Source organism: Colletotrichum higginsianum, assembly GCF_001672515.1.
Source record: "Colletotrichum higginsianum IMI 349063 chromosome 7 map unlocalized unitig_7, whole genome shotgun sequence".
Classification (NCBI taxonomy): Eukaryota; Fungi; Ascomycota; class Sordariomycetes; order Glomerellales; family Glomerellaceae; genus Colletotrichum; species Colletotrichum higginsianum.
This window is the reverse complement of record NW_017263917.1, coordinates 3232660-3253572: the sequence shown is the minus strand read 5'-3', so window position 1 is coordinate 3253572 and position 20913 is coordinate 3232660. Positions and strand designations below refer to the sequence as shown.

General features: G+C 56.1%; 8 protein-coding genes across 8 annotated transcripts; 4 read left to right on the top strand and 4 right to left on the bottom strand.

The window, feature by feature from the left end:
• Positions 1-450: 450 nt before the first annotated feature.
• CH63R_10677 (Hsp90-like protein) lies at positions 451-4454 on the top strand (the record flags this gene model as incomplete). The annotated part of the gene is made up of 3 exons (XM_018305651.1): positions 451-814; positions 1071-3699; positions 3764-4454. 3 exons carry the CDS (start codon positions 451-453, stop codon positions 4452-4454), a joined length of 3684 nt encoding a protein of 1227 aa, XP_018155075.1.
• A 303-nt stretch (positions 4455-4757) lies between these two features.
• CH63R_10676 (putative lipase/esterase enzyme carbohydrate esterase family CE10) lies at positions 4758-5366 on the bottom strand (the record flags this gene model as incomplete). Its single annotated transcript, XM_018305650.1, has 2 exons — positions 4758-4869; positions 4990-5366. The coding sequence occupies 2 exons, from the start codon at positions 5364-5366 to the stop codon at positions 4758-4760; spliced, it is 489 nt and encodes a 162-aa protein (XP_018155074.1).
• Positions 5367-8901: 3535 nt separating this feature from the next.
• On the top strand, positions 8902-10208 carry CH63R_10675 (Cell wall glycosyl hydrolase YteR; the record flags this gene model as incomplete). Its single annotated transcript, XM_018305649.1, has 2 exons — positions 8902-10044; positions 10107-10208. 2 exons carry the CDS (start codon positions 8902-8904, stop codon positions 10206-10208), a joined length of 1245 nt encoding a protein of 414 aa, XP_018155073.1.
• Positions 10209-10462: 254 nt separating this feature from the next.
• CH63R_10674 (uncharacterized protein) lies at positions 10463-10929 on the bottom strand (the record flags this gene model as incomplete). The annotated part of the gene is made up of 2 exons (XM_018305648.1): positions 10463-10598; positions 10742-10929. The coding sequence occupies 2 exons, from the start codon at positions 10927-10929 to the stop codon at positions 10463-10465; spliced, it is 324 nt and encodes a 107-aa protein (XP_018155072.1).
• A 343-nt stretch (positions 10930-11272) lies between these two features.
• On the top strand, positions 11273-13372 carry CH63R_10673 (HET domain-containing protein; the record flags this gene model as incomplete). Its single annotated transcript, XM_018305647.1, has 2 exons — positions 11273-11723; positions 11784-13372. 2 exons carry the CDS (start codon positions 11273-11275, stop codon positions 13370-13372), a joined length of 2040 nt encoding a protein of 679 aa, XP_018155071.1.
• A 1168-nt stretch (positions 13373-14540) lies between these two features.
• On the top strand, positions 14541-15663 carry CH63R_10672 (WSC2 protein; the record flags this gene model as incomplete). The annotated part of the gene is made up of 2 exons (XM_018305646.1): positions 14541-14762; positions 14947-15663. The coding sequence occupies 2 exons, from the start codon at positions 14541-14543 to the stop codon at positions 15661-15663; spliced, it is 939 nt and encodes a 312-aa protein (XP_018155070.1).
• Positions 15664-16236: 573 nt separating this feature from the next.
• CH63R_10671 (uncharacterized protein) lies at positions 16237-17681 on the bottom strand (the record flags this gene model as incomplete). The annotated part of the gene is made up of 4 exons (XM_018305645.1): positions 16237-16319; positions 16385-17304; positions 17380-17474; positions 17532-17681. The coding sequence occupies 4 exons, from the start codon at positions 17679-17681 to the stop codon at positions 16237-16239; spliced, it is 1248 nt and encodes a 415-aa protein (XP_018155069.1).
• Positions 17682-19218: 1537 nt separating this feature from the next.
• Positions 19219-20298, bottom strand: CH63R_10670 (3',5'-bisphosphate nucleotidase; the record flags this gene model as incomplete). Its single annotated transcript, XM_018305644.1, has 1 exon — positions 19219-20298. One exon carries the CDS (start codon positions 20296-20298, stop codon positions 19219-19221), a length of 1080 nt encoding a protein of 359 aa, XP_018155068.1.
• Positions 20299-20913: the final 615 nt, after the last annotated feature.

Here is a 20913-nt window from a genome sequence, read left to right as displayed (position 1 = left end):
CATCTATCCAACAATTCCGAGAACCCCCCTTGTGCTATTCCCGCCTAGTCCCTTCTAGCCCTTCTAGCGTTTCCCCCCCATGCCGGACATTGCCCCGCCAGAAGCAGAAAAGTAGAGAGAGAAAAACAGGCAAACTTCCCGAAAAGTGAAACGGGCGACGACGACCACGACGATACGACGAAGACGAAGGCGACGACGAAGAAGGACGAGGCTGAGGGCAGATGTGACCGAGCCGCCGGCGCTGCCTTAACACACCACAGCCATAGACCACCAGCCACTGGAGACAAGGCTCACACGCCACTCGCTCACTCACCCTCGTTCTCGCTCGTTCTTACTCGCTCTCACCCGCTCTCACCCGCTCTCACCCGCCCCTCCCTCCTTCCCCTATCGCCACCCCTGCTGTGCCCCCCTCGGTGAGCGCGCGCGCGCAATCCTCGCATCTCTCATCCGATGTCCGAAGCCCAGCGCGAACGCGAGGTGCAGCGATATCTCCAGAGTTGGCAAGTCGCCCAGGGGTCGTCGCTCAATGTCGCCCTCAGCGTCGACAGTATCGCCGCCCCCGACTTACACGGGAGCGGCTACAGGCCAAAGCCCTCGTCCGACAAGGCTCTGACGGCCTTTGCCCAGCTGGCCGTCTTGCGACTCAATGTCAAGCGTGCCATGGTATCGCTGATCGATACCACCACCCAGACAATCCTCGCCGAGGCCACCCGCAACGTCCAGCTCGGAGACCTCGACGACCTGCAAGACCACCAGAGCGACGGCCTGAACAAGGACGGGGACCAGCCCAGCAGTACCAATGGTGATTTGTGGCGTACGTAGCTAGCCTCTCTCTCCCCCTATTTCTCTCTTCCCCTGCCTGTCCAACGTAGAACACCACACTGCCCCTACTGATTCAGGAGGGAAGAACGCCGCCATCATGCCGATAGCACGTCGGCTTCTGGTTTCTCATCCCCATCACCAGCCTCGCCTCTCCAAGACACATTGAGGAGGTGGAGAGAGGGGAGGGGAGAGGGGCGAGTGCCTACATGGTTGGAGCTGATGTGCTGACAACTGTAACTTACCACTAGTCGGCGCCGTCATCTTGTCACGCCCGGATGCTGTTTGCGAACACTCTCTGGTGAACACCTGTACCGGCCTCGACCACAGAGGCAAGCCGTATACCGCCACCGGCCTCATCGTCAACGACTGCCGTGAAGACTCCCGCTTCTGCAACCGGCCCTACGTGCTGACCGAGCCCGGCGTGCGCTTCTACGCCGGCGTGCCCATCATTTCGCGCACCGGCCACAAGATCGGCTCCTTTGCTGTCTCCGACGAGCGTCCTCACGATGGTCTGACGGCCGATGAGATCCGCTTCATGCAAGGCGTCGCCCAGACCGTCATGGAACACCTGGAATGGGCCCGCGATCGAGTCGACCGCTTCAAGGGCGAGCGCATCGTACGTGGACTGGCCACCTTCATCGAGGGGTGCTCAACCCTCAATGAAGACCACACGGCGCCCAAGGACGAGCTCCCTCGGAGCCCCTCGACCGTACGCCCCCCCGATATGGCCCTCACCTCGACGAGACGTCCCTTGCCACGCTCTAACTCGTACTTCCGCAACGCCGAAGCCCGAGATCGGTCGAAAGAGTCGTCGACATCCCGTCAGTCCGAGCCGGCGCCTCCCTTCTCCGAGACGCCACCCTCCCCCAAGAAGGTGCCTCAGCCGAAGGCCGATGGCCTGTCGAAGCTCTTCAACCGTGCAGCCGAGGTTCTCCGTCAGTCGACCCTCGCCGACGGCGTCGCCCTCTTCGGCGCCACCGCAACGACTAGTGCCGCGCCGGTCAACCGTTCCAGGTCTGGCAGAAACCAGTCTTCCGATGAGGAGGATGTCGCTCGACCTGCCACTTCGGGCTCTGGCCTCGACAGTTCCGACTCGGACACGTCGCCGGCTTCGAGACCCTGTAAGATCCTGAGCTTCTCGGTGGCGGACGAACGTGCGCGCGCCAAAATCGAACAGGGCCCGGCCTTGTCTCTCGGCATCCTCGAAAAGTACTTCTCCATGTTCCCCATGGGCAAGACCTTTTCCTTCACCGAGGCCGGCATCGGCGTCTCTTCTGGCGACGACAGCGCGAGCGACAGGGAGACCATGGGCGTCGACGGCGCCGTCCCCGTCGATCGATCCGAGGGCAGGCGGCGAAAGGTCAAGATGGTCCACGAAGAGCTTCTCAAGAAGATCCCCGGAGCGAAAGCCGTCGTCTTCGTCCCTTTGTTCGATTACGGGGAGGATAAGCTCGCCGGCGGTTGCTTCCTGTGGACGTCGGTGACGGGCCGCATGATGAACCTCGACCAAGACCTGTCCTATCTCCGGGCTTTCAGCAACAGCATCATGACCCAGGTCGGCCGCATCAACAGCCAGAAGAACGAGGCCGCCAAGACCACCTTTATCGCCAGCATGAGCCACGAGTTGCGCAGCCCCTTGCACGGAATCCTGGGCTCTGCCGAGCTCCTTCAAGATACGAGCACTGATCCCTACCAGTCCGGCCTTATCAGCTCTATCGCCACCTGTGGCAAGACTCTACTCGACACACTGAACCACGTACTCGACTACAGCAAGATCAACAGGCTCGGCCGGGCACAGATGAGGAAGCGTGCGAGACAGAACCAGAACAGGCCTGTCGCCATCACCTCCGACTCGCTGGAAAGCTTGAGCATGACGTCCGTCGTCGACCTCGCCATGCTCGTCGAGGAAGTCGTTGATGCCATCGCCGCCGGTCACGCTTTCAAGAAGCTAGCAGGCGCCGGACCGTTCGAGGCGCCCAAGCCCAGCATCAGTGTTAACGAGTCGAATAACGTCAGGTCGGTAGTCAACTTTCAGCATCAAGGCTCCAAGGGATTGGTTTCCGTTTTGATAGACATCGACCCAAAGACTCCTTGGCTCGTCAAGACGCAGCCCGGTGCCCTCCGGAGAATTATCATGAACCTCTTCGGCAACGCCCTGAAGTACACGTCGTCCGGTTTCGTCCTCGTCTCCCTCAGCGGCCAAGCGAGGGCCGAAGGGTCAAAGATTGATGCTTTGATACGGGTGGCGGATTCCGGCAAGGGCATGTCCGAAGAGTTCCAGCAGACGCGGCTGTTCCTCCCTTTCAGTCAGGAAGACACTTTTCAACCTGGTACTGGCCTAGGGTTGAGCATCGTCAAGCAGATCGTCGACTCCCTGCGAGGAAGCCTCGAAGTCAGATCGGAACAGAACAGGGGCACCGAAATCGACGTCCATCTCAGCTTCTCGCCCGTTTCCGACGACGCCGCCCGCGGCGAACCCGACGATGTGATGCGCAACGCCGTCGAACAGACCCGGGGTTTGCAAGTCGTCTTCCTAGACGCGGCAGATGGCTCTAAAATCGAATTACAGCCCTTGAGCACGCCAACGGCCAAGTTGACTGGGATCCTTACCGAGACGTGCACCGAGTGGTTCCAGATGTCGGTGGCGAGAGAAGACGCGGCGAGTCCACCGGAGGCCGACATCTACCTGTACTCCGAACCGCCCTCTGTCGAAATCCTCGAGAAGCGGTTTAGGGACAACACGCAAAGGAGCGTGAGCCGCAGGAAGGCTCCTTTCGTCATCGTCAGCCCGAATGCCGAAGAAGCGGTACGCATTCTGCAAGAGCACAGCAAGCTTTTGATGGAGTTTTCCGAGATTGTAGAAGTGATCCCCCAGCCGTGAGTGCTCTTCGTCGTCCCCCGGGCGTGCTTGGTCTCCCCTTACCACTAACACTGCATGTAGCTGTGGCCCAAGAAAGCTGGCCAAGGTCTTCACCCACTGCCTCAAGCGTGCCGAAGACATGAGGGAGAACCACGGTGCAGCAGGAATCCCAGCCGGGTCTTTGGCCGGCAACGAAAAGCGGACCCACGAGGTTGAAAGGGTTGGCACGCCTCTCCATCAAGACGCCAGGCTGTCTGAACTGGAACCAGCCATGTCCGTTCAGCCGCTGATCAAGCCCCTCGGCGCTCTCGCCGTATCCCCGGCGCTGAACGGCGGACAGCCAGTCATCGTCGAGCAGAAGCAACACACGCTACACATCCTGCTCGTCGACGACAACCAGATCAATCTCAAGCTCCTCGTCATGTTCATGAAGAAGTGCGGCTTCTCGTTCGAGCAGGCTGAGAATGGGCAGGAGGCGCTGGACAAGTTCATCGCGGCCTCGAGCGCGTCGACCGCGGCGTCCGCCAGCAAGCGCCGGCGGTTCGACTTCGTTCTCATGGACATCAGCATGCCCGTCATGGACGGCTTCGAGGCGACGAAGCGGATACGCGAGTACGAGCGCGAGCACAAGCTGCAGGCCACGACTGTCGTCGCTCTGACTGGCTTGGCCAGCTCGGATGCCCGGCGGGATGCCGAGTCGGCCGGCTTCGACGTCTTTTTGCCAAAGCCCGTTCGTTTCGCCGAGTTGCAGAAGCTCCTGATGGCCGAGTAGGTTGTTTGCATTGGAATCGATTTGTTCTAGATCCCGCCCTTTCCTTCCCAGCATAATAGACCGGTAGACCAGGTAGACGTTTTGGCGCCCGACGTTGTATTATTCACTTCGACGAGTAGGAGAGTTACATAAGAGCCTTGATGGTATATAGCTTGTAAATAAAGAAGTTTCGTTCTATACACTACTTTGCGGTGACGAGAAAAAACATCATCATGGAGAACACCTCGCGGGAATCATCGATCGTTCGATATGTGAGGAGACCAACACCGCCGGCCGCGCTGCCCGTTAAAGAGATTGGTCGACCTACTCTTGCTGCGACAGGATCGGGGCGGCAGCAGGATCATAAGTCGAGCCGAAGCCCCTTGCGAGCACGGCGCAGGCGTCGTGGACCAGCTTCCTGCTGATTTGGTGCACACTGAAGAAAAAGAAGGTCAGAGAGCCGACGTTCAAGGGCCAAAGTAAAGACAGACGGACAGACACAAAAACGGAGAGATAAGACAGATGGATGGATGGAAAGCAAGAGACGGCCACTTACCCGGCGAGCACGAGAACAGAGTGCGTCGCGCCCTTGTACACCTCCGTCTCGACCTCGACCCCGGCGTCCCTTAGCTGCGCGGCGTACGCGAGCCCCTCGGGCGTGAGCAGGTCGACCTCGGCGACGGCGAGCCACGTCCTCGGGCTGCGGGCGAGGACGTCCCGCGGCGCGAAGCACGGCGAGGCGTCCCACCGTGCCTTGTCCTCGGGGCGGGGGAAGTAGAGGTTCTGGTACCACGACATGCGGCCGGGCGTCAGCCAGGGGACGTACTTGGTGGTCGCCCAGCCCGTCTCGGCGGTGGCGGTGCTGTCGATGACGGGGCAGATGAGGAGCTGGGAGATTGGGGCCGGGCGGACGTTGGCGAGGGCGGCCTTCATTGTCAGGACCGCGGCGAGGTTGCCGCCTCTGGTAGTTGTGTCAGTCAGTCTTATAGGGAGAGGAGAGGGGGTGGGAGGGGATCGTCTTGGAGACGAGGGGGGAAATTGACGAACGCGGAGAGGCCGGCGATTGTGACGAGACTCGTGTTGATGCCGAGCCGGGCCGCGTTCGCCGGGTCGACGACCCATTTCAGACCGGCGAGGCAGTCGTCGACAGCGGCGGGATAGACATGTTCCGGGGCGTGGCGGTAGTTGATGGTGACGACCACGCATCGCACGTCTGTTGGGCTCTCGTCAACAAAACACTGCCGACGTCTGGCACGAAGAGAATTCAAGGATAAAAAAACAAAAACCAAAAAACCAAAAAAAAACCACAAAGGGCGACACCCACATCGGCATACGTGCGTCAGGAAGCCGTTCTCGCTGTCCAGTCCGCCGTTGACCCAACCGCCGCCGTGGAGCCAGACCATGCAGGGCCACCCAGCCGGCGACGGCGCCGTGCCCTCGGGCACGAAGACGCGCGCCTGGACGCCGCCGCCGAGGTCCTCGTCCCGGGTGGCGCCGACGGGCGAGAGCCTCTGCGTCGTGTGCGCGAGCGGGTTCGGCGCCGAGCGCGAGGCCGGGTCCCAGGGGCGGACTTCGGAGGGCTCCATGTACTGGATGACGGCGTCGTGGAGGGCGACGTACTCCGGGTCCAGCTTGGCGCGGACGGAGGGGTGGATGGGCTGGTGGACCGTCCGTTGTTCGGCCATGTTGAAGTTTTCTTTTCTTCTTTTCTTATATTCTTTTTCGCTTCGATGTAAGCGGACAAGGAGACGACAGTGCTTAGTCCCTGAAGGCAAGGTGAGGCTTGAGGCTGTCTTGCGGCGGTTTGGACGTGACGAGGCGAGTGGAGTTGAGGCTTTTTGAGAGTTTTGCGAACGGACCTTATTGCCGGCGTGATGGCATATCGGGGGGCACGCGGGCCCGCTCGACCGGCGTTTGATCGGACGGGGGGGACCCGCCGTCCCCCACACAATCACAGCCAGAGAACCATCCAAGAGCCGAGGATTTGTCAAGTTGAGATTATGGATCTTCGGTTGGGCTGCTTCGAGATTCCATGTTGCCGGTTGATGTGCGAAGAGCGAATGGGGTTGGTTTAATACTTGACACAGTGCACTCACTTGAAGGGCTAAACGAGTTTTCTCACAGAAGAGACGGTCTATGTTTCAACCCCGACATCCTTGCTCAAGCAAAGGATTGAGAGCACTTTCCTAGCTTGGGCGAAGAATCCTTGGCTAATGTCTAAGAGCTGCGGAGTTGACTGTCTTCAAGAATGATGAGCCAGCGGACATCGAGATCTGACAATTAGTGTGCTGCTGCCCACCGCCGTTTCCAGAAAACCGCATCCTTAAAAGCCACAGCTGGGAAGTTGACTGAAGAACGAAAAGCAAGAAGTGCGTTCCTGAGTCGTTCTACACAGGGCCTTGTTACCTGGCTTTTATAACAGCTGCTGATACTTTACTTTGGGCATACGGGAAGCTCTACATTTGGACAGCATAAAAAGAGCGCAAGCTATTCGGGTTTCGTGTTACAGCAAACGTTCAGATTGAAGAGTTTTGTTTCGGCTGATCAATAATCAACGGTTGGTCTCAGACTCTCGGACTGGGAGCTGTAGCTCCGGATAGGAAATATCCGTCGTTATTCCCAAGTTTTATCTTTATCTCATGTGAATGCAGACATGGTAGGGCCGCGGCAGGCGAGATCAATCGTGTTCAAGCCTGTTGCTCTACCCTAATGGAAATTGAGGAGTCGACGGTCACGCTTGATATGTTGTAAAATAGAGCTGAAGATAGGACCCGTTTCTACCCAATAGCATATCGAAAGGTGATGCTCGTAGTTTCTTAGTCCTCGATCAAGTGAACGTAGGGGCATGTTTAGGCCTTGTAACACTTTGGAGATTGCCACAACCTTTTACCGCCAGAAAATCAAACATGAACAACATCAACCTTTATTTCTTCGTAAATAGACTGTTTAAACAATCAATCCTCTACGTCTCCTACAGGTGCTGCCAACGATGGGCTTCTGCTGCGTTTTAGTCGAAATTTCATGCGGCAATTGACAAGAGTCAAGGTGCAACGTTACCAACCCACAGAAGTGTCAATAGCATGACATATTCCGAGGAATTCAAGAGCTAGATGTTAGATAACCACAGTCAGTCCAAAAAAGCCGCGGTCCACGGGCATAAGTCGGGCCGGGCGCTGCATCAAGATCCGGCCTTGCTATGCGAACGAGCGAGAGTTCCGGGGGCTTGGATAAGGCCCTCGGATGGCCCCTCGGCCACAACGGCGCGGAAAAGACCCCAGACGACGGGCCGTCATTCTCGGCGGAAAAGTCAAGATGCGGTACAAGTGGGAGAGAGAAACCCTCCAGGGGATTGTCTTGGCAAAATGGCGATGCTGCATATTGCTTTAATATGAGGCGTTGTCACCGCCCACTCAGGTCGGGGGCAGCGCCAAGGATTTGACGCAGGCAGGCCGGCCTAACACCAGCCGAGGGGGACCTGATCGACTCGTTGCACCATGTCAACCACTCTCTTTTGGGGACCCGCCGCTTCTGATTGGTGTATAAACTTGCGAGAGGTGGTGGTGAGGTGGTCTATCGCTGACAGTCGGAGGGATTGCCAGTGCAGATACGATCCTTGGAAAGCGGCGGCATCTGGAAACGGTCAGCGGAAAGCCCACGGGAGGCAGCCACCATGCCCCCGAACGACGACTGCCGTCCCGGCACCTGGGGAGATGTCGCACGTTTGTCTCCGTGAGGCGCCGGGGGGAGGTGAGGGGTTGTTTGGTTTGCGGGAGGGTGTCGAGCTCGATCCTGTCTCATCGGAGCTCGGAGCCGCATTCCTTTGTTTCATGATATCGACCAACGACCGTCTGACTGAACAACTGCTCAATGGCCAAGGGACAGATGACATCCAGAGAGAGCTCATCGCTACGGATCACATGGGTCTCCCCAGGTGGAAAATTAAGCATAAGGACAAGCTATTGGGGTTCCCCGCGCCAGACTCGCAACCCCAACATATTCCCCGCAACCTCACGAGATAAACAGCAGGGTAAACCCCGCAGTCTGGTCAACTAAGACCCTGCTTTTCCGTCTGGATGTTGACGGCCAGCGGCCACCAGCCTCTCCGTCCTCGGCTTGACATCATTGCTGTTGCTGTTGCTGTTGCTATGGCTTGTTGAGATGCCGAATCCTGGGGGATTTCCACTCGAAGCTATTGTACCATGCCATGGAGACGCTTCGGATAAGCTGGTGGAACCGAGCCAATTCACTGAGCTGGCCATCTCTTGGCTAAATCTTGGTCCAGTCACCCGTGAGGGGAACCTGGGAAATGGCGACTTCACGACATTGTTGAGGTGAGCCTGACGAGTGTTCCATTGTAGGGTAGCAGCTTATAAATAGGAAGCCATGTAGCCCGTGAAGTGCGCATGATGTCCACCAGCTTTGCTCTTCATCTCTAGAGTCCAGAGTCAACGGGAACAGCATCCAAACAATGAAGATCACCTCCATCGCCGCCACCGCGCTGGCCAGCGCCTCCCTCTCCTCCGCGGCCATCTCGCTGCCCAACGGATGGTTCTCGATCGCTCCCGAGGAGAAGATCAAGCCCGGCAAGCTCAATGGCGATCCTCGTTACCTGACCTGGATGGCCGACTCCCAGATAAAGCACGGTGTCGAGCCCACCCACGCCTACACCATCTCGTCCTTTTACTCGGGCGTCCTGCGGGCTTTTGAGCGCACCGGCGACCAGAAGTACTACGACTATGTCAAGCACGCCACCGACATCCTCCTCTACCCGGCGCAGAACGGCGAGATCTTGCTGTACAACAACAGCAACTCGATCGACGACATCCGCTTCGGCCACACCTTCTTGGACATCTACAACGCCACCGGCGACGAGATCTACAAGACGGCCGCCCAGACCCTGCGGAACCAGATCGACCGCACCGGTCGTACTCCCGACGGCGGCTTCTACCACCGCTACCCCGTCTACATCGACCAGATGTGGCTCGACGGTATCTACATGCTCGACGTCTTCTACGCCCGCTGGACCCGCGAGTTCGAGCCCGACAACACGACTGCTTGGGACGACATCGCGCTCCAGTTCGACCTCATCGACGCCGGCACCACCGTCGACCGCAACCGCACCAACGGCCTCCCGCTGCACGGCTTCGACTGGGCCAAGAAGGCCATCTGGGCCGACCCGGAGACGGGCGCCTCGCCGCACGTGTGGGGCCGCGCCGTCGGTTGGTACATCATGGCCCTGGTCGACGTCATCGAGCTGTTCCCCGAGGACCACGCCGGCCGCGAGCGCCTGATCAAGTACCTGCAGTCCGTCGCCGACGCCGTCGTCGCCGCCCAGGACAAGAAGACGAAGGGCTGGTGGCTCGTCATGACGCCCGGCACCGAGGGCCAGTGGGGCAACTACATCGAGAGCTCCGGCTCGGCCATGTTCGTCTACGGCCTGCTCAAGAGCCTGCGCCTCGGGTACATCAAGGGCGACCAGTACCTCAAGACGGCGCTCAGCGGCTACAAGCTGCTGACCGGCACCTTCGCCGACACGCGCAAAAGCGACAACGCCCTCGTCTGGGGATGGACCGTGCAGACCGGCAGCCTGAGCTCCAACGGCACGTTCGAGGTGAGTCGTGTGGCATTGTCAATGATTCTGTTGTGAGCCGCTGCTAACTTGGAATATTGTAGTACTACGCCAGCATGCCTCTCTTCGAGAACGACCTCAAGGGTGTCGCGCCCTTCCTGTTCTCCAGCTACGAGTACGAACTGTACTTGGAGGGCAAGAAGTAAGTATGGGATGCTTTACGTGGGATGCTGTTGGAAAAGGGGTCGATAGAAGGCAAGCGGCTGTGGAAAACATTTGATGATTTGCAAAATAGATAGACAGCCCTTTTTCGCTAGGACTAGACCGAAATCCTTCTCAGCACATGGTGTTTTGTTGCCGTTGAATCCCAAGCCCACCCCATTGCCATGACGTGATCTTCTAACTACCTCTTATATCGTTGCCGTTATTCCTGCTCTTCCCGCGGCAGTTGTTGCTGGTGTTACCATCGCGCGGCCGCATCGCTCGCACGCTCGCACCTCTCGCTCCCATCCCCATTGCCGCCGCGGGCGGGGAGAAGGCAGGGGCCGTTTGGATAGGCGAACTGCTCCAGGCCGTTGACTCTTTTGCCGAGGGGACTGGCAGTCCGGGTATTCGAGAAAATCTCAGCTAGCAGGCTGAGGCGGCGGCGCCTGCACCCAGCCGTGGTCCTTGAAGAGGGTTGGCGAATAGCTCTTTCATCAGCTTCCGGGATTCTCTTCAGGCAAGGCCCACAAGGTACGCCGCAGAGCCGATGAAACCCATGTTGATGGGCAGAGGATTCCGGTTGTCAGTGTCCTTAAGGGCATCAGCATCGCCATCGACAACCGCGACCCAGACAGATGGGACCAAGAGTGCTTCGCGCCATATCTTCAGCCGCAGCTCCAGAGGGAAACCGGGAAAGGATGGAAAAACGTCTGTCGGCGGCATTTTGATACGGTCAGAAGGGGAAGCGCGGAACAAAGGGAGGGGAAGTTGTATGCAGTTGGCTACTTTGTTGTGAGAGGATACCTAAGCGCCAGCCCCCAACAGCAAAACCGAGACTCCAAATGAATGGCTAAATTTAGAGCTCAACCAGTCAAGATATGGGCCAAGGACTGGCCGGGCTGGTCTGTCTCATAATGCTTAAGACGGCGTCAATTTCCATGCATAATTACAACCTCAAGTTTTGGTCAGAAATGTTTAAAACCGAATGGCTCATTAATGCACCTCCCAAGTTTCTTTCCAAACCTTGACGAAAACCTCCGCGCCAGTCAGCTTGTCGAGACTCACAATGTCAGTGTCCAATGAAAGTATTCGACAGTCTCATCATGACGACAAGCCAGAAAATGGCAGATGTTTCAACTGTCGAATTCCCCTGAAAGTCGAACAGAAGTACCCACCGCTGCATAAGACGACCCGGGCACGCTTCCCGCATACAATCGGCCAGGTTCGTAAGGCCGCCGGCGCAGGGTGTGCACAATGCCAAGACCTGCTCGCGATTCACAATCAGCGGAGTCTGCGGCTGTTGATGAAGACGCATCTTTTTGGCAAATGCTTCTGCTGTACCGGTATGGTCCAACGCGCTCGTTATTTGGCGCGGAGCCTCAGCAGGAGACCGTTCCAACTTGTCTTCGCGGGAGTGCCGGCCAGTTCCCAGCCAGACAGCCCTCTGCACTCAATTGCATACCTTGATTGCGGCAATGGGCGAACAGCACGTCGCTACAATGCATATACCTATACTGGTGAGTGGATGAAACCAGGATTAACCGTTGAGTCGTAATGCCGAAACTAACATGTGATAGACGACAACGCTTCGTGCATCTTACCTGCTTTCGACCCGAGTGTTGATTCCGAACGAACAAAGTCGGAAATCCAAGACTGGTTGTCAAGCTGCAAATGCCTAGCAGATTCACAGACCCCAGACCAAGAGCGATTCAAACCAACACGCATCATCGATGTTGGCGAAACCCCTGGAGCAGACGTCGTGGTCAAGCGCACCTTGGGGCTTGATGTTCGAGCCTACGTTTGTCTCTCTTACACTTGGGGCGGGCCTCAAGCACTGATGTGCAACTCATCTAAGATCCAATCCTCTCAGCTTTGGAAGATACCCCATGATTGCATTCCCGCCGTTTTCAAAGACACCTTTCAAGTCGTTCAGCAGCTGGGATTTCGACATGTCTGGATCGATAGTCTATGCATTGTTCAAGACGACCCTCAAGACTTGGAGATCGAGCTGTTACAGATGCCCGACATTTACAAGTATGCCGATCTGACCATCTGCGCCTCATCCTCCAAGACCTTCACAGAGGGCTTTCTACAGCGACGACCAGACTTCAGCGAAAGACGGATTCTACTCAATCTCCCACAAAGCAAGTCAGGAACAGCATACATGGACTCCTTCACGTGGTGGTCACCACCCATCACAGAACCGATCGCACAACGTGCATGGGCATACCAGGAGCGCTTGCTTTCCCCTCGGCTTCTCGAGTACGGCTGGAGAACAGCGCGATGGAGCTGCTCCTGTCACAGAAGCTATAGCGGTAGAAACAACCTTTCTGTCCAGCATTGTACTCGAGAGGTCTCAGAGCCTGTGAATAGAGAAGAGATGTACAGCCACTTTTCGTACTTGAACCCGCAGGGTCTACGGCACATTTCGCTTTCCGCATCCGACCTATTTGTCACCTGGACCAGGGTCGTCCGCAAATACTCGGCTCTGAAGCTGACTTTTCCGCAAGACCGATTGGCTGCGATTAGTGGCGTGGCCATTGAGCTACAGAAATCAACTGGCGCGCAGTACCTCGCCGGACTGTGGAAACATGAACGGCTACCTTCGTTTTTGCTGTGGCGAACAGAGATGTCCTTTTCCAAGAGATGCAAGCGACCGGATGACTGCCGAGCACCATCTTGGTCCTGGGCTGCGATCGATGAGGGTGTAATTTTTGAACATAGCAGGGTGGTTGTAGAATCTTTCGCAGTCGTTGACGTTGAAGTTTCGGGGAACTTTGATGCGTCTGTTCAGGGATCTATGAAGATGCGTGGACCTATTCGAAGAGATCCCCTCTGGAGCAGGGGCGGAAGCGTAACTTTGGATTCGTCAGAAGCCCATCTCACGATTACCTCGATAGATGGACAGAAATGTCTCATCTGGCCCGACTGTCTCGGTGATATTGTGCGTTGGCACCAAGGAGAACTCGAGCTCATGGGCGTCGGGTTGACATTCGTAGCCATTGGGCGATGTCAGGAGGATCATGGCGTTGTTCGAGGGCTGATGCTTCATTGGTGTGAAGTGGAGGAAACCGGCAACTACAAAAGAGTCGGCATGTTCCAAACCAGAGACGAGGGTGACTTCGTGGTCGAGAATTGGGATATTGAAGAGATTGTAGTCGTGTGAGCCATATATGATCCGAAGAACGACGTGTTTGCCGAGACGAGTAAATTTTATGATATGACAGATTCATATCCGGCTTGTAATTGTATTTGCACCCACCCCCAATACCAAAATCACTAGCGTCTGAAGGCATTCGTTGTTGATTTAGATCATCGCCGGTTATTGGGAGTTGGACTGAATATCAAAGCTGTTGACCGCCCGTTCAGATCTCACACCTTACAGCGCGACAGGAGAACCTAAGCTGGGTGGAAAATGAGTCATTAGTAGAAATCTTCCACATGACTGAGTTGTGGATTTCTCCCGAGATCCCACTTAACTCGACAGATATCAGAGCCAAATAGAAGTCAGAGGCAAATAGTTGCACAAGTTACCAACGCAATTTGACGTTTGAACAGTCACTGAAGAATCAAGGTTAAGCTGCGGCCTAAGCTCTTTTCGAGTCTATCTGAACTTTGCCTTTAGTGGAGCTGCTACCCCAGGTGCACGGCGACTTGTTATGGCAGAGAGACAGGGGGCAGTCGCTTAACAAGACATCCTTGGGCGGGCGATGCTGCGCCGCAGGCGGATAGAATCCTTTTTGAAAAAGGGGGCAGTTGTTGGCGGTCGAGTGCCATCTCACCCATCCTATGCATTCAGCCATCGGCATCATACTGCTCAGCTTCTAGTAGTCTTTTGCCTAATCATTCAAACGGCCCCCAACAGGCGGCTGCCTCTCAGACGCCAGCGGCCCCCGTTTTCCGTTTCCAAAATCAAGATTCCCAAGGTCTCAGTGGCCGGCCGCCGCTCTTCTTGCTAAAATCTGACGGTAGTGTCCATCCGCCCCCCCCTGTGCCCGCGTCTCAAGCGCCGAGACATTAGTCGCCCAGCATTTGACGCCTTTGAACTCGTCCACAGGGGAGAACGAGGCAGTGCGGTGTAATTTGCCAACGCTTGGCAGCACGTAAGAAGGAATAAATCCGCGCCTATGGCACCACCGAACGGAGCCCTCGCATGGCCCAGCATGCACCCACTCGCAGGGCTGGCACCCTTTGGCTCCATTGTTGATCTCGTCTCGAATCTCCCTTTTACCTTTGGGTCTTTCGCGGGGTTTTCCTAGCGGGAAGTTTCCACTCTTCTTTATCTCCCATTGACTACATTGATCGCAGGAATCTTGTCCCGGCGACACAATATCATGGCACCTGACGCTGGCGTATGGCAACTGAGACTCCGTTCTCTGCTGTTGGCCGCGACTGTCGGGACTCAGAAAGCCTTTGCCCAGGAGTGCGCCTATGCGGGTGGATGGGCTCTGCGGAATGACAGATCGTGTCCTCCGACCGCCCCAGTCGAATGCGGTACAGGCGCGCAGCCTCGATGTTGCCCGTCTGGCTTCAAGTGTACGGGGGACGGCGACTATGTAGGGAATTATTGCTGCTCCGGTGAGTACAAGAAAGAAGACTGAGACCAGTCGTCTCCAGATCTTGGCTCACCCGTTCACAATAGATCCCTCTGATTGCAGACAATTGGCGCTGGAACGCCCACAGGTAAAAAGCGCCTTGGTGTCCTTGCTATTCGAGTACCGCCTAACCTATTCAACACAGTGCCCTGATTCAACATGGAGTCTTTGGGGCGTCAACGGGAAACTAGACAACGGCGGATGGTGCTGTCAGTCCGGTCAGAACGGCACGTACCGGGAAGACTTGAACGGTATCGCTCTTCTTTGCACTCCCTCGACAGCTACATCTCTACCTCAGAGTCACTTCTGGGGCGAAGCAATCAGTACTGCGTCATGCTCCACGACTTCAACAACTACGACGACAGCCTCGACGACAGCCACCGCAACTGGAACCGGCGCCGACACGACGCTCGTCTCCACGACGAACGCTGCGCCCACTGCGAGCTCGAACCCCGCAGAGTCCACAGTTGCCACGGAACCAGAGACCGCCGGATCGGGTTCCATATCTACCGGCGCCATAGCTGGTGCCGCCGTAGGTGGCGTGGCTGGCGGTGCCTTACTTGCCGCAGCCATATTTTTCCTGTGGAGGAGGAAGAGGAGACAATCTGCTGCTGGAAGCCCGGAATCGACTGCTACAACGGTCGCCACAGGAGGAGGATCGCCAGGATGGGCATACGAAGAGCAGAACGCCAAGTTTGGGCACGGCCACAGCGAACTTGCGGCCCCGGGGCCCCGCTTCGAGATGGAATCGACAGCGCATCAGGCATATGAACTGGACGCCTCTGGGCAGGCCAGCCACGAGCTGGATTCGGCCAACACGAGTACGAGACCGACGCAGAGAGAGGACGCAAAATTCCGTTAGAGACCGAAGATACCCTTACTTGAGCGACGAACAGAGCATTGGATACCGATGGAGTTAGGCGTAGGTGGTGGCATTGCCTTTGGTTCTCGTGAATCGCAATCCCGCCCCCATCTGATACGCATTGCTGGGACAGTCCTTATTCGTCGAAGAATCGACATTGATTACTTTCGTTTGGAAACCATGAAGTATTCGCCACAATTTTAAAACTAATCCCATTGCCATCTATTCAAGCACAGGGTCGTGAGTCAGCCAATTCTGTGAAAGGCAAGCGGTGAAGTCACCAGACGAGGAGCATTCGTGCAAGCCCACTCCGGTGATGCGGTTTGTTGAGTTTCAGAACCCCCCCTCCTATTGGCAATAGAGATGTCTTTTCGTTTACATCAAGACTGGAGACATAAAAGTGTACAGTGAGGGATGCCAACTGAAGCTTCGTTGCAATCCAGACCCAAGCCACGAACATTCGGCTCTTGGAAATACCAACCAAAAGGTAAAAGCACACAATTCTCTCTGTCACCAATTGCCGAGAACCGCTACAGCCCACGTGGACTCCGTCCAAAATGGGTTGGATGGCTGTTAACGGCCGGGTATAGGGCCATAATGCCCCTTCGTAGGCTTGACCTCCTGGGCCTTGTTACGTTTCCCTTGAAGCCGCAGGTCTACACAAATGTTCTTGATAAGCAACGAAGTTGGCATGGAATGTTGAACGTTGGGTAGGCCTTACCACTGAACGTTGCAAGAGCGCTGAAAACCACCAATCCTACAAGAATGATGGGTACGAGCTGCCCGAAGGATGTCGCGTCATCTTCCTCGCTCTGGCCTCCCGTATCGACTTTGAGCCATGTCGAACGTTTCGCCCACTTTCTCAACTTCATTATCTGGATGGCGCAAACCACCACAGTTATCCCACAAATAACAAGTCCGCCCATCACGTAAAACCCATAAATCCAGTAGAAGATCTTGCCCAAGAACGATGTGCGGTCTTCCAGACCGCGCAAGAGCTTGCCCCTTGTTTCCATGACCTGCAACTTTTTCTGCTTCCGTCGTTCTCTGGCCCGGTAGAACCATCGTCCGAATTCGGCGAGAATGGTGACGGCGTACCATACCAAGATAGCAAGGTAAAGGTTCCAACCGTGGATGAAATTTCCCGGGTTGCTAAACACAAATGCTTGCTTTGCAGCCTCGGGATCTTTGAAAGAGTCGACGAGCTTGTTCCTCAGCATCTCCATGCCGCGCTCATCCTGATAACAGGCGGCTCGAAGCAAGAGCGCCACATCCGGATCACCATCTTCGGGTACCTTCATCGGGAAGTTGGACTTTTGACTCGAGAGCACGAACCCGGTCAATATGAATACTGACGTGATCAGTATTACGCGGACGATTGCAACGAGGGGGCTCTTCCAATAGTTCCTGGATATCACAACTGACATCAAGTGAGTCGCGCAAGTGAGCAGCAGCATGTTGGCGATGATGTTGTAGTGATAGGCGGTGATGAAGCAGCCTTTCCAGAACTGGAGTGTGACGACGTACGCCCCGCCCGTGAAGACCTGCTGGTCGCTACAGGATATCGTGATAGCCTGGAAGAACTCCGATCGACTGAAGTTGTTCCAGAGTTGTTTGCGTTTCCTGGAGCGATCTTTTGATCTGTACGAGTAGGGTCAGACTCTGTGCGTTCAACCCGGCACTAAGGAGGGTTGCTTTTGTTTCACACCGACTTACCTCCTGGACCGACATTTTTTGAGTAGTATCCATAGGGCGTCGAAGACGCCCATGAGAACGGCAAAAGAAGTGACTGCGATGAATACAGCAACGATCTATTTACACAGTGAGATTGATGAAGACGCCTTTCGGGCAGGGGACGTTGCGCTTACACCAATTCCTGCAATATCTGGCTCGGGAGGCACTTGGCCACGTGAATAACCGCCGATGGAGTCTGAATTAAGGTCATAATCGCAATTGACAATCGTATTGTAGTGCCATTTGCATCTGTTCTTGGCAATCGATCCTTTTGCGAAACTCATGATGGAAGAGTGTGGCCGCGTTGGTTACAGGAACACAATGTGCGAAGTCAGGTTACTGCGGGGGGGCCAAGGGCGGATGCCAACACCAGGCAAAGAGAGAAACAATACGGGCACTGGAGGAGCGAATGGTTCGAATGTTAAATGGACAATGAAGGATGATATACCTGGGAGTTTGCTTCACTCTATTTGTCGGGCTGTTTACGTTAAGTTTGACGCCAGTTCAACAGACAAAATTAATGTTGTGGATGGTTCAAGCAGGCTGTGGTAACCCAAAGGCGCCACTGACCCTAAACATGGTCGTTATCTCTGCAGGAAAACAGTTGACCTTTGCCCACCATGTAAGACCGGACCACACTACATGTCAGCTTTCAGATTGAAAAGCATCAAGACCAAAGCAGGCGGACGCCACATGGGGGCTGCCAATGTAGCCACTCAGGCTCTGTTAAGCATTTAAGCATACATAACCAATCAGGATCTCTTGTACGCACGAAGAATTGCCGAGTGCGCAGGACTGAATGCATGAGCTGTGTATTTGGGGCTGAGAAAACGAAACTAATGCAAACCAAATACTAGCGCATTTGGTTACTATTTGTAGGAGATCAATACTACTGGCTTAAAGTGTGGTCGTGTTGGAAGCCATAGCATGACTTGAATAGCATGAGCTTCTGTGCCCATGAGCCAATAAACCCGAATGCCCAGCAGAGTTTTCGATACTTGAGGGGGATAGTACTACAACGTTTTGATGATTCCGATCTTAAACATCGTAGTCCAAGAAGTTAATCTTCAACGCTTCGTAATGTCCTTATGGAGGGTCTGAAAACAAAAAGTAACACGTTGTAGCCGGGATCTGGAGAAGCTTTATTGCATGTCCCTTCGTTGCCGCCCTTCACTGCTAGGGGAAAGAAGTGAGTCTTTTATTGACTGATCTGATAGCCGGTCGGGTCAGAGACGCAACCAAAAATCGTCCTCGAGCAGTTCGGAATACAGAGTTCAGTCTGTAGGCCGTCCCTTAAGTCAGAACTTTGGGCCTACACAGGCCGCGGTGTCGACGACCAGTTGGGACAAAGTCCGAGACCGTCAGGAAAGGAATTACTACTTTACTCAAGGTTGTCACCGACCGTCGCGATAACGATCCTGTGCGCACGTGGTCAACAGATTAGACCACTGAGTATGTAGTCCGTCCTTATACATCTGTCGCATAAACGACGCTGTTGATTGCGTGGCAGAGATCAACGCCCTATACATCTACTACCTGCAACAACATCTGAACTTCGTATGGACCCAGTTTTGTGCGTCCCCTGATAGAATTGATGATAAGTAGGAAAACTGAGCCCCTAGTGGTTGTTGAAGGGGGCTTTTTAACGATTTCTGCTCATTGAACTACTCGAGAGGAAACATCCCAACAAGCATCACGAGGAAAATCGAGGTCTGATGTTTCCAATTGCAACACAATCATGAAGTAGGTTGATAAAAAGTTAAGAAAATGCAAGTAAGCCTCTAAACGCCGAACCCCATCCGTCTATCGTCCTGGCTCGATCTAACCCAGCAATTCGTGCAGACCATTTTCCTTCAACGTTTCCCTCACGGCCTCCAAGACGCGGGCGTGGACCGACGGCGGCGCGGCGACGAACCCGTAGTTGGCCACCATCTTCCGCCCCGCCGTCAGGTTCACCGGGTTCCCGTCCACGTCGGTGACCTTGCCGCCGACCTCCTCGAACAGCAACATGGCGCCCGCGTGGTCCCAGATCTTGGCGAGCCGGTCGCGCCGCCGGTAGGCCCAGAAGGTGCAGTTGGCCTGGCCGAGGCCGAGGACGGTCCAGCGCAGGACCCAGCCGAGCAGGTCGTTGCCCGGGTAGGCGACGCCGAGGCGCTCGGCGACCTTTTGGTGGATGCCGGGGGCGCCGGACTCGGAGCCCTCGATGCAGGTGACGGAGATGAGGTCCGGGGAGTCGGCCTCGGCGTGGCGGGGGATCTTTGTCGGCTGCAGGTCGATGGGGCCGGGCAGCGGACGGATGAAGGTGCCGTGGGACCGGACGGCGAACATGATGCTGCCGGTGCCGGTGGGGTCGATAGAGTCGTTGTTGATGGGCGCCTTGGCGTCGGCCGACAGCAGCGGCAGGCCGACGATGCCGACGCTCTGCCTCCCGTCCTCCATCAGGCAGACGTTGATGGCGTACAGCTCGCCCCTGACGAAGGTTTTTGTGCCGTCAATGGGGTCGAACACCCAGAAGCGGCCGGTGGGCGAGGGCTCGCCGAGGCCGCACCAGTCGATCATGTCGCACATTTCCTCGGGCGACGCGGGCAGCTTGCACAACGAGTCGTCCTCCTTCTCGCCGGCGACCTGCTGCAGGAGCGCCCACACCGACTCGCACAGTTTCGGGTTCTCTCTGAGGTCCGCGGCGGATTCCTCGCCAACGAACTTGTCGTCCGGGAAGGCGGCGTGCAGCGTGCTGGTCAGCAGGGCCTGGATGGCGAAGTCGGCGACGGTGACGGGGCTGAGGTCCTCCTTGGTCACGACGCCCTTGTCGGAGGCAACGAGCACGCGTCTGCTGAGTCTGGCGGCGTGCTGGATGGCCGCGATGGCGGTGGCCAGCTCCCGAGCGTAGGGTCCGTCCATCTTGGGTGTTGAACTTCAGAGGTAGTTTGGCGGTGGAATGAGATGGTGGACCGTGGTACGGAGTACTTGGGTAGGAGGAGTGTCGGTACCAAGCGGGGCGGACTGCGGCGGTGATGCTGCAGGGGAGGAGGGGGGTTGTGTTCTTGGGGTGAGGTGACGTTCTTCTTGTTCTTCTTCGAGCGCAGCTGAGTCAGCCGAGGGGAATTACACTTGATGGGGATGTGTGTATGTGTGTGCGAACGCAACGGTGGGAAGTGAATAAACTCTGGTGTGTCTTGAATGATGAACGCAGCGATGTGAATGGTGCCGATGATGTCAGACCTCAAGAGTGCTGTTCCCGGTTGTTTGCGTCGAGTGCAAATTTTGTCGGGAGAACTCCGGTGACGTGGTGGGCTTTGGGCCCCGGCATCGGCGGCGGCAGCTCCGAACGGAAAAGCGGGTCTCGGCTGGTCGTGCCATTGGGATCCGAGCATCGCAATAAGGTGCCTGGAAGCGCCATGGTAAGGTTTGATGCGGGATGTGGCATTTAGACGAAGGGTAAGTATCGTCCGATGATCGTCGTTTCCTGGGCTTTGGCCATTAGGAAATACCATGGCTTCTGGTCCGTCCCAAGTC